The sequence below is a fragment of the Ambystoma mexicanum genome, chromosome 1p (assembly GCF_040938575.1).
Source record: "Ambystoma mexicanum isolate Mex_15411 chromosome 1p, UKY_AmexF1_1, whole genome shotgun sequence".
Classification (NCBI taxonomy): domain Eukaryota; kingdom Metazoa; phylum Chordata; class Amphibia; order Caudata; family Ambystomatidae; genus Ambystoma; species Ambystoma mexicanum.
Window position 1 is genome coordinate 553,282,137 of NC_090921.1, and position 13,328 is coordinate 553,295,464.

The following is a 13,328-nucleotide window of genomic DNA, read 5'->3' on the forward strand; positions in this document are numbered from 1 at the left end:
GCAACACCCCTGTTGGGGCTATGCTAATACCCGGGCATTATCGAGACCTGAGAATACATTTTTTCAAAGTATTTGTTTACTACCCCAGCAAGTGCAATGGTAAGTATGGATTGCGATTTGAGCCCTATTGGAGAAGAGGCGGGGTTTAGGCCAGTTTTCTATTGGCTACGTATATGGGAAAACCCGGGCACGGCCAGATATGCAGATGGCCTAGCTTCTGTGATGTCACTGGAGGGTGGGTGTAAAATTCCCGGCTTGTGCATGTAAAGAGATGCCTCGTGGCATTGAATCTGCGGTACTACTGGGAAGATCTGGCCACAATCCCCCAAGAATCTTGTCTCATTGTTAGAACACACTTTTATGCAAGTTGTGGCCAATATATTCGCACATGCACGGTACAAACATTTCCGTACTGTATGTGACACATTTTTGCCAACAATGTATTAATAAATGTTTGATGCAGGCTGTGCAATACATTAAATATATGTCCCCACCAAAAAAACACCTTTATTGCCCATATGTTCAAAACCACACACACACACATTTACTACCATAGCACGCAACACATACATTGCATTAACATATACGCATGCACACACTTTTTTCACACAACGGTGTCCACTCTGGCCACTTTGGGGCCTCTGCATCAGCTGTTAGGCAGCACGCTTGCACCGGCCAGTGTCAGCAAGCTTGCTAAAGGATGGGGCATGTTTTTCCTTGTGTCTTTAATAAAGGTCATTTGTTTAGGTTTTATTTAAAAAAAGATAATCTATATCTGCCATGATACTGTAATCTTAAAATGTCTATGTTTTAAATAAAGGAATTTGAATATGTTGCTTTCATCCTAGATCAGGACAAAAACATAAATCGTCATTTCAAAAGTGAGAGTAGAAAAATTCAAAACTAGATGTCCCGCAAATCAGAATAAAATCAACATTATTCAACCACCAGTTTATTAGTACAGGCATGACCTACCAGAATATGTTCAAATAAATGAATACAAAGAGGAGTCTGCCCTGCCATTGTTGAGCCTGAGAGGAGGGGGGGAGGGTCAGCCTGGGACGTCATTTCACCAAAATGCCAGGGGTAGCGGAAGTGACATCACATGACCTCTGGTGACATCGAAGGAAGTGATGTCATTTGACCCCCCCCCACCTGGAAGTGACATAACGGGAAGCAATGGAACACAACCTTTCATCCCTTAACAAAACAGGAAGGGACATCACAAATTGTTCCTAAATACACTACGAAAAATATGGTTGTGATATCACTATAATGTTATATACACTTCATACAAGAATGGATAACCATATGTATCGTTAATATCAGTGTTTATCGGACCATATTACCAAATTACTGTGAATGCAAGCAGACGTCCAAGGCCAAATGATAATGATATGTTATTATATAGAATTTACGCTTCAGCGCTTTATATAGATGAAATATACATACAATATCACGTAACCTGTGTTGGTACTCATTTATTGACCTCAGAAGGGTGAAAGGCTCAGTTGAGGTGTTTAAGAACACACTAAATCAGTGACTCACCACCCGAAGTGTGCCTGTGGTAGCAAAGGAGACCAGAGGGGTTGCAAGGGAGACCTCACGTCCCTGGGGCAGCTGTAGATATGGGTCTCAAGTCTTCTTTACAGCTCTGTTCACTGGACATTTAACAACAGTAATACTAATAAGAGTAATAGATGTCTAGAGAGAACATCAATGTGAAACAGACATGCACTGATGGGCTTGCCCACAGACCTGTATTTCTCATCAAAACAGTAGCAGTGGAATATCATGCCATTGATAGCATTTCAAATATAAACCATCCTAACACAAACGCCTGCCAGCTGTAATGGAAATGCTGTGTGTGCAATAATGCCAGCCCTTAGCCTACAAGAAGAAAGGACATGTCACAACAGCAAAGAGATGACATTGTTGAACTAAAGTTCACCAAAAGGTCTTTTTTTATGGGTATGGTTTTTATTGTAAGGAATTAAAGACATATAATAAACTTGAAAAACTAGGTAACTCACAATTGTCTTTAATACCCAACGTGTTCTTTGGGAATTAAAGACAACTGGGATTCACCTATTTTTTCAAGACAGCCTTCAATTATAATGGGAACCTTTCAGAAAACCACTTTCCCCAAGAACTTTATGTGCAGAGTATACAAGAACATTTGGTACTTTTTCCCTGGAAAAGAGATAAGGAAATGATCCTTAATCCAACTCCGACAGCTCCTTCCAATAGGTATGTGCTGAACATTTGGTTATTTGTCCCTGGAAGAGAGATGAGGAAAGGATCCTTAATCCAACTCCCACAGCTCATTCCAATAGGTATCTGCAGACGTTGCATACACTCCAGGCTTCCATGCAAAGCATCCAGACAGCTGCAGAGGCCCAGCCAATCGGATTGCAAGCATCAATAGGGCAAGTGGATGTCTCGAGCCAACTAGGTCATGGCATGGCATGTGAATCAGATATTTCATCTGGGAGGGACACGGGCTGCTGTGCGAATCCTGACATATTCAGCACATACAAATATAGACAAACTTGACCTGCAGCTCAAACCCTTTAAGAATAAGCACTCTGCCATAATGTCTGGGAGGTCAGTTCCCCAACACGCGTGGGAAAACGGAAGGGGGAGGGTGGGGTTGCACACCTGGTAATATGGCAAGAAATTAAATCACACGCCCTTTGACCTTAACATCGTCATAAGATGCCATTTCCCATGATTCTGATGAAACATAAGGTGACATCACTGAAGAGAAACTTGAAATAATGGTAAACAGATTAAATGGCAAATCGTTACCTAAGCAAACAAAAGCCATTTTTACATGCCAACAATTCATTAACTAAGGGGCGGTCTTGATATGCAGTCTTCATAGGTACAACTTCATAAGGTCAGTTATTAATGGCCTATGACAGTTATAGACTTAATTACCATAATATGCAACATACAGCCTCCTATGCCCAGGTGCTACCAATATGTGCTAAGTGTAGCTTAAAATGCAAAGCACTGCCATTCTATGATAGTTAATGTCTCATTAGCCTAGTGTAGTGTCCATATAAAAGGTCTTTTCAGTGTATACCAGGTGCAGTTCAAATGCCTGAATCCTGCTATGTTAGGCCAGGTAATGCCTGATGTAAATGGTGCAGTCCCCATGACTAAGGTACTGCCTCGCAAGCGCAGATGCTACAATCATATGCCAAGTGCAACCTCCATGCACTAGTACTGCTATTCTATGGAAGCAAATGCCTCATACGCCAGGCATAGTCCCCATAGCTAAGGTGCGACCTCATATATGCAAGTGCTGCCATCATATGGCAGGTCCAGTCACTTTGAAAGGAAGCTGCTTAAAACTTTTATTTTGATAAGTATCTTAGTTTAAAGGTAATTGTTTGTTTGTTCCCTTCGTCATATTGACAAACACGTGCAGATTGTCCCACTGCACAGCCAGACTAGCTTGCCTCGTAGACAATGGGCCTCATTACGACCCAGACGGTAAGTTACCGCCTGGGCCGTGACTTTACCACCATGGCGTAAACTACGTTTACGCCATGGTGGTTGGCGGATTTACCGCCCCATTCCAACCTTGGCGGGGCGGTAAATCCCCATTTTCCCATTTACCCTTCCCCATTCCCATTTTGCCCCATAGGGCATAATGGGAGTGGGGAAGGCGTTAATTACGCCACCGTAAATTACGGTGGCGTAATTAACTCCATGGTCCCTTAGCGCCATGGATTTTAACACCTGCTAAAAGCAGGTGTTAAAACCTCCATGGCGCTAAGGGACCTCGTACTCAGGCGGTAAGGGTCGGCGCTGTTTACGCCGCCGTAAACCCCTTACCGCCTGAGTCGTAATGAGGCTCAATGTGTATTCCTCTACCCTAGTCTCTAGCAGCAATGTCTGTCAGCAGCGGGTGGTGAGATGAGTTCAGTCTGCTGAATGGGAGCCTAGGATCAGAACCAATACCAAAGTACATGAAGGGAGAATAGGATATTTCTGTGGAGAGATGTGTGAGAATGGAACAGTTCATAGCTTCCGATGACAGACCAACACATACAAGTAGGAACATTTACAAGTAAAGGACAATGGGCAGCATTACCAGTGTGGTAGTATTTTGATGGTAAACCCGCTGAAATACCGCCAAAAAGAATTACTGTTACCACCACTAGGTCCCATGGAGTTACCACGGGATTACAAGTGGTGGTAATTCCCAGTTTTAGGAGTCGATTGGACTACATGGGGATTTGGGGGTGGATTTACTGCCGGTGAAATTACCTCACGGTAAATCCACCTATTTTCAGCTGTAAAGTGGAGGATTTACCTCCAGCAAGAAGCTGGAGGGGAATCCTCCACTTTTCCTCTGAGAATTGACAGATTTACCACATGATAACACCACCAGCGGTACATATGCCAAACATTATATTTTGTTGGTGCTGAAAAAGTGGCAGTAACATAATTACCACCACTTTTTTCCTGCACCACCAACCTTGTAATGAGGCCCAATGTTTTTTATTTGCCTTTGAGACTAGACCTAGATGTGGCCTTGCCCTTTATTTGTGTAAAATAGGGGGAGGAAACATATGACTTGCCAGATGCTTTGGCCTACAACTTCCATCAGCTCTACATAGCGCTGGATCATGGGCGCCGTAGGCTGAAATAGTGCCGCAGGTTGACCACCCCGGACTAAACAAAAAGCACTCCAGTGTGTGAAATTAAGAGATTGATCACAGGTCACTAGTTGTTTTGATACACATTCAGAAAAAAATGTGGGATTTTCTTGGTGCCATTCGTCCTTGTGGCTTTTTTAGTACATCACAACAGGTTTAATATTGTGTTAAACAAACAGTGATCACCAGAGGGAAATGAATGTGCTGGTATGAAAGCAACCTACCTGAAGCTCACTCGTGCTGTCTGACGTGGTGCCTTAAAAAGATAACAAAAGAGGTTAATCAGCAAATTGTGCAAAAAATGTAAATGTCATCTTTACATGTGGAAGTAGCGTGGCTTATAAGAATCGAACGATGGCACATAAACAAGGCAATGCCAAACATTAAAATCAATTCTAAAGCTTCAGATTTGCAGTCCTATCAAAAGAAAAGAATGCATGACAATATTTATTTTTCATTATATGTGTCTAGGGAGGAGGATAAGCCAAAGGGTGAGTCTTATTTTATCAGTCCCGAAATTTCTAGTATAGGCAACTCTTCTATATTTAACATGGATCTTAAGAATGAAAGGATGGCAATTCATCCTCATTTAAGAAGCTGTAAGAAAGGGCTGGGGGGGTGTGCCATGATTAGAAGGGAGAGTTGGTAGATGGGATAAAGAATGATGAAAAGAACAAAGGGAAATAGAGAAGGCAGCAGACAGGTAGAAGGGAAGTAAGAAAAGGGAAAAGAAAGGGTACATGGGAAAATGATGGGATGTAGAGCAGAATGGAGGACATGATGGGAGGGAGGGGAAAAATAGAGAGGAAGCAATGGAAGAAGAAAGAGGGAAAGTTACAAATTAACAGAGGTAGGGAGGAAGTGAGGGAGTATGGAACAGAGGGAAGTAGATGGATGGGAGAGGGGAAGAAATTGAAGAAACACAAAGAAACATTGGTGTACTTTTGGGGGGGCAAGTGTTTTTGTCCCCTTCAACTTTTTTGTGGCACACCATTTTGTCCTACTCATTTGGCAGAGGGTACTTTCATTTATATGTCATGAATCCCCCCAATATTTTCAGCAAAGTTACTCCAATAGTAAGGAAAGCAGGAAGGGCCATTCCTGCCTCCCAGGTGCCAGAGATCTGCAGAACTGTAATGTAGTCATCCTCTGAGCTACCAGATTTAAAGAAAACTGTGGTTATTACAGAAAACACAGTCAGAATGGACGTCATTGGACTTCAGGCCCAGCTCCCTGGAATACATTCCCATGGCAGTGGCAATCTGAGGTCTATTTCTCAACTTTTCAGAAAGGTCTGAATACTCAGGTGTTTTGCAGCAACTACGCCTTCATCTTCTCATCTCTTAACCATTTGGGCATGTCATCTTTTTGCTCACTGGAGTGAAACTTTTGCTTCCTACCTGTTAGATGCCCATTTTCATACATTGGCAAGATCTGGTCTCTGTGGATTCTGTGCATCTTAAAGCTTAACAAAGATGTTCCCAGTCTCACTTTAAGGTATCTGCGCCCTCCAATTAATTATGTGTAGATTCAGATTCAATGAGAAGCTTAAACTTTCTGTACGTGAACACATTTGAACTTTTAATTCGATTCAAAGTGAAATGTGTTTGACTGTTAATTCACATCAAAGTAGGTAAATGGCCTCCAAATTGGAGAACAGACTTGATTAAATGTTGTTTCACATTTAGGCAAACCCTCAAAGTAGGTACATTGTCCTCCAAATTGGATTACAGATTTAATTAAATGTTGTTTCACATTTAGGCAAACCCTCGACATGTGCTTCTCCAAATTATGTCATTTGTTTCATCAGGAGGGAGTGTTATAAGTTTTGGTTATCAAAAGTTATCTTTCTGTTCCTTAATGGAATATTGCTTCCATAGTGATATAATTGCAATTGAGCAACTTGGCAAGTAATCAAAATTCTTTTGACAAAGATGTTTGTTAGTCAATTGGCGGATTTCTGTCCCTTTAGAGGTTGTGGGTGGATTTCTCCTTGACTATCTTAGTTGTAGTTTGCTAATCATCAAATGCAATGGGAACAGATTCTGGAGTACCTCGCTGGCCTGATAACCACGACTCTAGGCATAGATTGAACGTGAAATGTGTTTGACTGTTAATTCACATCAAAGTAGGTAAACGGCCATAGAGGGCAACTTTTCCCCTGAGAGCGCGGCCTGCAGAGTAGATAACCTGACAGGCGAGGGGCTCAGGTGAAAAGGCAGGAGACCAGTAGTGCTAGAGAAACAAAAATGAACATAAACTGAGTCAGTACTGCGTTTGCATGATAGTTTAACAAGAAGTACCACAACCCTCTCCCTTGAACCCAACTCCTACTTGTTTTCTGATGAAGAATGCGGATAGACCTAATAAGGTACAGACTGCTCCTACCACTGTACCAGACAATGGGATAGTTCTACAGGCAGCTTCGTCATAGGAATAATGGTCACAGAATGTAAATGTTCTTGGAGGGTAACCCTGACCCGAACTGCACGTGGGCGCAATCTAATGGCCAGTACACGTTGCAATAATAAATATCCAGTTCTTGAGGGAGAACACAGTGTCCAAAGCCGTTGAGTTCAAGCCCGAAAACTCCAGTGACAATCAAGTGTATGGCGAAGAACCAAAATAAACCACTAAAAAATACCCAATGTTCTTTATAAGTCATTGTTGAAATCAGGAAATCCAAAAGCATAAACGTTCTGAAAGTAGGAACTGAAGAAAAAAACCAAGCAAAAGCAGGAAGCCTCCCAACAGGAAAAGGACCAAAACTAAAAGAATACAAGATCTACCAGATGTCCAAGCATCACAGCAGTTTAGGAGAATCTACACAGTCCAGATGACACAGAAGCAGGTCAAAACAGACAGTTAAGCAGTCCTTAAGCACACCAAGTATCACAGCAGACAAGGAGAAACCAAAAGCAATCCAGGAAACGAAAAAGGGTCGAAAAGAAGAGTCAAAACGCAGACAAGCGGACATGGGAATAATGCTCACTGCAGAAAAATACACAGTTAAGGAGCGCTGGCATGGTTCTCAATTGCTGAATAAATACAAACTCTTGCAGAGTCCAGAAGGATTCTGTGTAGAGTTGTGATGAAGGCACGTTGCAACGTAAGGTGCCTTATTTCCATCATGGGAATCGTAGTCCTGCAGCCCATTGTGTGCCGTACGTTTTGTGGCACAGCCCATTGCCACTTCTGTGTGAGGTGCCTTGGAATGCGGCATTGCCTCAGGTGAGCGCTAGGTCGTGATGAGGCTCGACGCCTCACTGAGGGTAGGTGAGTCACTACAATACCCCCCCTCAAAGAACCCCGTCCCCCAGGACAACATATAAGAAATATAGAATGCACGCAAAAGGCGGGGGCATGAATATTTGCAGCGGTTTCCCAGGTTCTATCAGGCCCCTAACTGCCACTCTCAGAACATTCACTCTCTCATCCACACAACATTCTCCGGAGCTGCATTCATGCATCAACATTCTAACAGCAAGCACCCCAGGCCAGTGACATCAATGACAAGACTACATTACAACCATACACTCTTGGGCCTTTGTAGGAGGCTGTGCCATGGCAGAATGAACACACAACAAAGAGTGCACCGCAGTGTTGGCAGCAAGTACGGGAATAGGGGTAGGCAATACTTGAGGTCATGTACATGGAAGTTGTCCGTAGAGAACAAAAAAAGGAGAATGACCTACTGAGGAATGCATATAATTATTATAGGCAAACTCAGCTGCTCCTAGGACCGTAAGCCAATTGGTTTGGTATTGTAAACATAGACCATGTAAATATTGCTCCATTGTCGTTTTAGCTCTCTCTGTTTGACCGGCCAGTGGGTGATAGGAAGAGGAAAATCGAGCATCAATCCCCAGAGACTTGGTTGGTGCATGCCAAAAGTGGGACCTGAATTGCGATCCATGGACTGTGACGAGAATGGAGGGCAGGGCGAGAAACTGAACAATGTTGGCAAAGAGCAATACAGCCAATTCAGTAGCAGATGGTAATCCCTACAGGGTAAAAAACGTTCAAATTTAATAAAAGCATCAATGACCACCACAATGGTAGTCATGCCTTGTACAGTAGGCATTTCTATTACACAATCCATGGACATCATTAACCAGGAATTGTGTGGAATTGGCATAGCCTGTAAAAGACTCACCTGTTAACCAGGAGTCATTTTACATTGTGTGCATATTGAATACTTCAAAATATAATCCACTACATCACGTTTCATATGCGGCCACAAGCACCATCTCTGCAGTAGTTCTAGAGTTTTACGTTGACCCGGATGGCCTACCAATTTAGCATCATGAGACCAATTTAAGACAGTTAATCGTGTGGTTTCTTCAGCTATGTAGAATCGTTCCTGCACATAAGGCAGCCCGTCGATTGTGTGAAAGTTCAAGGATTCAATTTCTGATGAGTTTCTTTTTACCCAAGTCTGTAGGGTATCCATGTAATGAAGAAGAAGAATCGGGAAAAAAAACACAAACCACTGACTTGCTAGGCAAAATCGGACATTACATATGGGTGGTATGGCGGTCTCCCACTAATCTGGACAAAGCATCTGCTTTGCCATCTAGAGGAGCAGGGCGATATGTTACAGTAAAGTTGAACATAATAAAAACACAAGTGCCATCATATCTGTCATGGATTCGTGCACTTGACATGTGACAGAGCTTGTAGATTCCGGTGATCAGACTACACCACTACAGGAAATTTGGTGCCCAATAGATGACGACCTTCTTTAGAAACTGCTCTGATTGACAGCAGTTCTCGTTCCGTAATCGTGTAGTTCCTCTCGCATGATTGTATGTTCGCGAGTAATAGGCAACTGGGTGTAGTTGGTGTGTAGTAGGACACCTTTGTGACAAGATAGCACCTGTAGCTACTGCTGATGCGTCAGCTTCAACAATAAATAGTAATTAAGGGTCTGGAGGTTAGAGGACTGGTGCCGTAGTAAAGGCGTCCTTCCGAGCCTTGAAAGATTCTTGCGCCTTTACATCCCACTAAGAATGAACAGAAGGACGAGTAAGATGAGTTAATGGGACAGCTATCTCAGAGAAAGTTGCAACAAATCGCCTATAAAAATTGGCAAGTCCTAGAAAGGATTGTAAGGCCTTCACTGTAGTAGGTGCTGGCTAATCAAGAACAGCTTGGACCTTAGTGTTACTCATCTGGACTCCAAGTGAATACAGAACAAAATCCCAAAACTCGACAGATTCAGCATGGACCACACACTTCTCAACCTTAGCGAACAAAGCATTTTCTCTTAGTCTTTGTAACACTATTCGAACATGCTGGATGTGTTTCTCGTAAGATTCAGAGAATATCAAGATATCCAGGTAAACTACCACAAAACAATCAAGAATATCTCTTAAGATGTAGTTGAGAAAATTCTGAAACATAGCCGGGGGAATTAGAAAGGCCAAAAGATATTATGAGATATTCAAATAAACCGTGTTTGGTTTTGAAAGCAGTCTTCCACTCATCGCTGTGCCTTATGCAAACCAAATTATAAGCCCCCCTTAAGTCAAGCTTGGTAAAGATAACTGAAGATTGTAATCAATCCATCAATGCCTTGTAGTCGACACATGGTCGTAATTTCCAGTCTTTCTTGGGTACAAAAAAGATAGGTGATGCTGCTGGAGAACGGGGAGTACGTACTTGACCCAAACGTAATGGCTTCTCTATATAATCCATGAGTATATGTTCCTCATCGACTAAGTGAATAGATGCGTCCATGGGGAATGGTAGCACCAGGTACCAAATCTATGGGACAGTTGTATTCCCTATGTGGGGGTCACTGCTCAGACTGGGTTTTATTGAATACATCAGAAAAGTCTTGATATTCGTTGGGTATAGTGGGTCCATGACCCAGTGTAGTAGCACTGACGTTGGGAATGCCAGAGAGAAGCGCCAGACACCGGGAACAATTCAAATAAGAAGGAATGCAATGATCCCTACAAAATGAGGAAGAAGAGGTTACAGTCTCATCAACCCAGTCTATGGCCAGGTTGTGTTGTCCGAGCCATGGAAGATCCAAAATCACACCAAACTGTGGGGTAGCTATCAAATCAAAAGAGACCATTTCAGCATGATCCTGTTGAGTACTGACTTGAATGGGTGTGCTTTGTTCCGTTATTTGGCCTGAAACCAAACAAGAACTGTCAACCATATGTACAGATTCTGGGGTGCTTTTAGGTTGTATAGCGAACCCATGTTCCTTTGCAAACTGAGAATTCATGTAGTTCCTGGTTGCCCCAGAGTCTATCATCATTGGTACGGTTAAACGTGAACCCTAAAGAAAAAGAAAGTCATTGGTAAGTATATATGCATAGTACATGCAGGAACCTCATAGCCAGGCTTATCAGGATCCATCAAATGGCTCTATATAAGGATCAAAAAATAGTCATAGGTGCCCCTCTGCAAGAACAAACACAGCTAAATGACCTGTTCTTTGGAAAGGTACCCACTCGAGAGTCCACAGCTACACTTTAGCTCACTGTACTTTTCACAGAAGGGAACTATCGAATTGCATATCAGTCTTTGTCCCACCCACATGGGCAAGCCAGCACCGAAATGCTATGGCAATTCTCTTCTGAACAAGAGTACCAACAGCAACGCAAGACACGTGTTTCAGCCTTGTTCGGCCTCATCAGTGAGGTGGAGCTGTGCCTCTTTGAGCAATGTGTGCAAGAGGTCCATGTCTGGATGACCCTAGGAAACTTAGGTTGTCTAAACCTCAGTACCTTAAACAATACAAAAATAGTCATAGGCACCCTGTGCAAGAACGGACACAGCTAAATGACCTGTTATTTGGGAAGGTACGTACTCGATACTCTGCAGCCAAACTTTAACTCACTGTATCTTTCACAGAAGGGAAATATCCAATTGCATATCAGTCTTTGATATGATATGACATGATATGGCATTTATAACGCGCCTAAACACAAGTGTTTCAAGGCGCGATTAGGCAAGGGAGGTGGAACAGAGGGAAGACAGACAACGATCTTACGAAGCCAGGTGTCATTCAGATCGCGCAAGTGCATGGGAAGGGGGAAGGGGAAAAGTGCGTGGTGGAGGGGAAAGTGCAGTAGATGGGATAATAGAATAATTAAGATAAATAAAAAAAATGCGACCAGCTGGTGGCAAGTACAAGGTAAGTGCCAACATAAGTGCTGGTAGGGGAACTGTAGGAATACAGAAAAAAACAGTCCCCGGTGCAGGGGTTGCCATGGAGGCAGTGCAGGTGTGCAACTGATTCTAAGTGATCCGACCACGGCTGATTTTGCCGCGGCTGGAATGTTCATATGAGAAAGGTGCGAACTACCAAAGTTTGCACCTTTCTCATGCGAGCACACTTACATACTACGGGTGCTGCAGGGGTTTCCCCCCCAACCCCTGCTCACTATACTCTAAAATATAGTGAGCGGGGTGTTGCGGGGGAAGCCCCTGCAACACCCCGCTCACTACGCCACACAGTATAGTGAGCGGGGTGTTGTGGGGGACACCCCCGCAACCCCTGCAGTCTTTTTTTTTTACTTACCTGCAATGCTACCACCAAAGGTTCGAACTTTTGGTGTTCAAACCTTTGGTGGTAGCATTTTTCGGTCGTTTTGTACAGTCGGAATTTTTTTTTCGGTCCGATCGTACAAAACCATGCAACTGGCGGGGCCTAGGCCCGAGATCAGAATGGTAGCCAGGTAACCAATGCAGTTTCAGTTACAGCCAGGAATTCAGCAGGGGAGAGGAGGAGACCAGCACCGAAATGCTATGGCAATTCTCTTCTGAACAAGAGTACCAATAGCAATCCCAGACACGGTTTTCAGCCTTCTAGGGCCTCATCAGTGAGGTGGAGCTGTGCCACTCTGAGCACAGTGAGCAAGGGATCCACGTCTGGATGACCATAGGAAACTTAGGGTGACTAAACCTAAGTACCTTAAATAATCAAAAAATAGTCATAGCTGCCCCTCAGCGAGAACGAACATGGCTGAATGGCCTGTTCTTTGGGAAGGTACCCACTCAACGGGTCTTGTTGTTTCTCTCCCGCTTAATAGGTCTTTTGGGGCAAACGTAGATGAAATGGCCTGTCTGACCACAGTAGAGACACAAATTGTGAATCATTCGTCTTTCCCTCTCTTTTTTAGTCAGTGTACCACGTGTAGCCCTTATCTGCATATGCTCTGGTTCAGCTGAAGTAGTGGGTCATGTCGACTCAGTCCTGCCTGAATGCACTTCTGGTGTTCTACGTTCACCATGTCCTTGCAGAAGCCGAGCATCGACCTGTTACACCAAATCTAAAAGAACCGGAAAGCCAGATGGGAGTGACGGGACCACAGACAGAGCGTCCTTGAGTTCATCGGAAAGTCTGCGATAAAACACAGCAGCTTTTTTCTGGAACAGCCATATTGTTTCCACTGCCAATTGATTGAAATGAGCTAAGTACGAGAGCAACGACTGTTTTCCTTGTGCCAAAGCCAGAAATTCCACATCGGAGGGTTTAGCTTTGTATCTGGCATCAAATACCAGATTCATGGCTCTCAAGAGTGTAGCAAAGTCTTTTAAAGCAGGATCATATGATTCCAAAATGGGATTCACCCAAGCAGCTGCTGTTACCCCCAAAGGTGAGAGTACAAAAGCCGCCTTAGAAGT

The 13,328-nt window shown here is 43.4% G+C and overlaps 1 protein-coding gene across 2 annotated transcripts in view; it reads right to left on the reverse strand.

The window, feature by feature from the left end:
- Nucleotides 1–13,328, reverse strand: part of LOC138575469 (phospholipid-transporting ATPase IK-like) — a 1,193,252-nt gene that overhangs the window by 307,265 nt on the left and 872,659 nt on the right. For both annotated transcript variants that reach the window (XM_069649486.1, XM_069649487.1), the window contains one exon: nt 4,901–4,932. In XM_069649486.1, the coding sequence (XP_069505587.1) occupies nt 4,901–4,932 (32 nt within the window). The remainder of the gene's footprint in view (nt 1–4,900; nt 4,933–13,328) is intronic.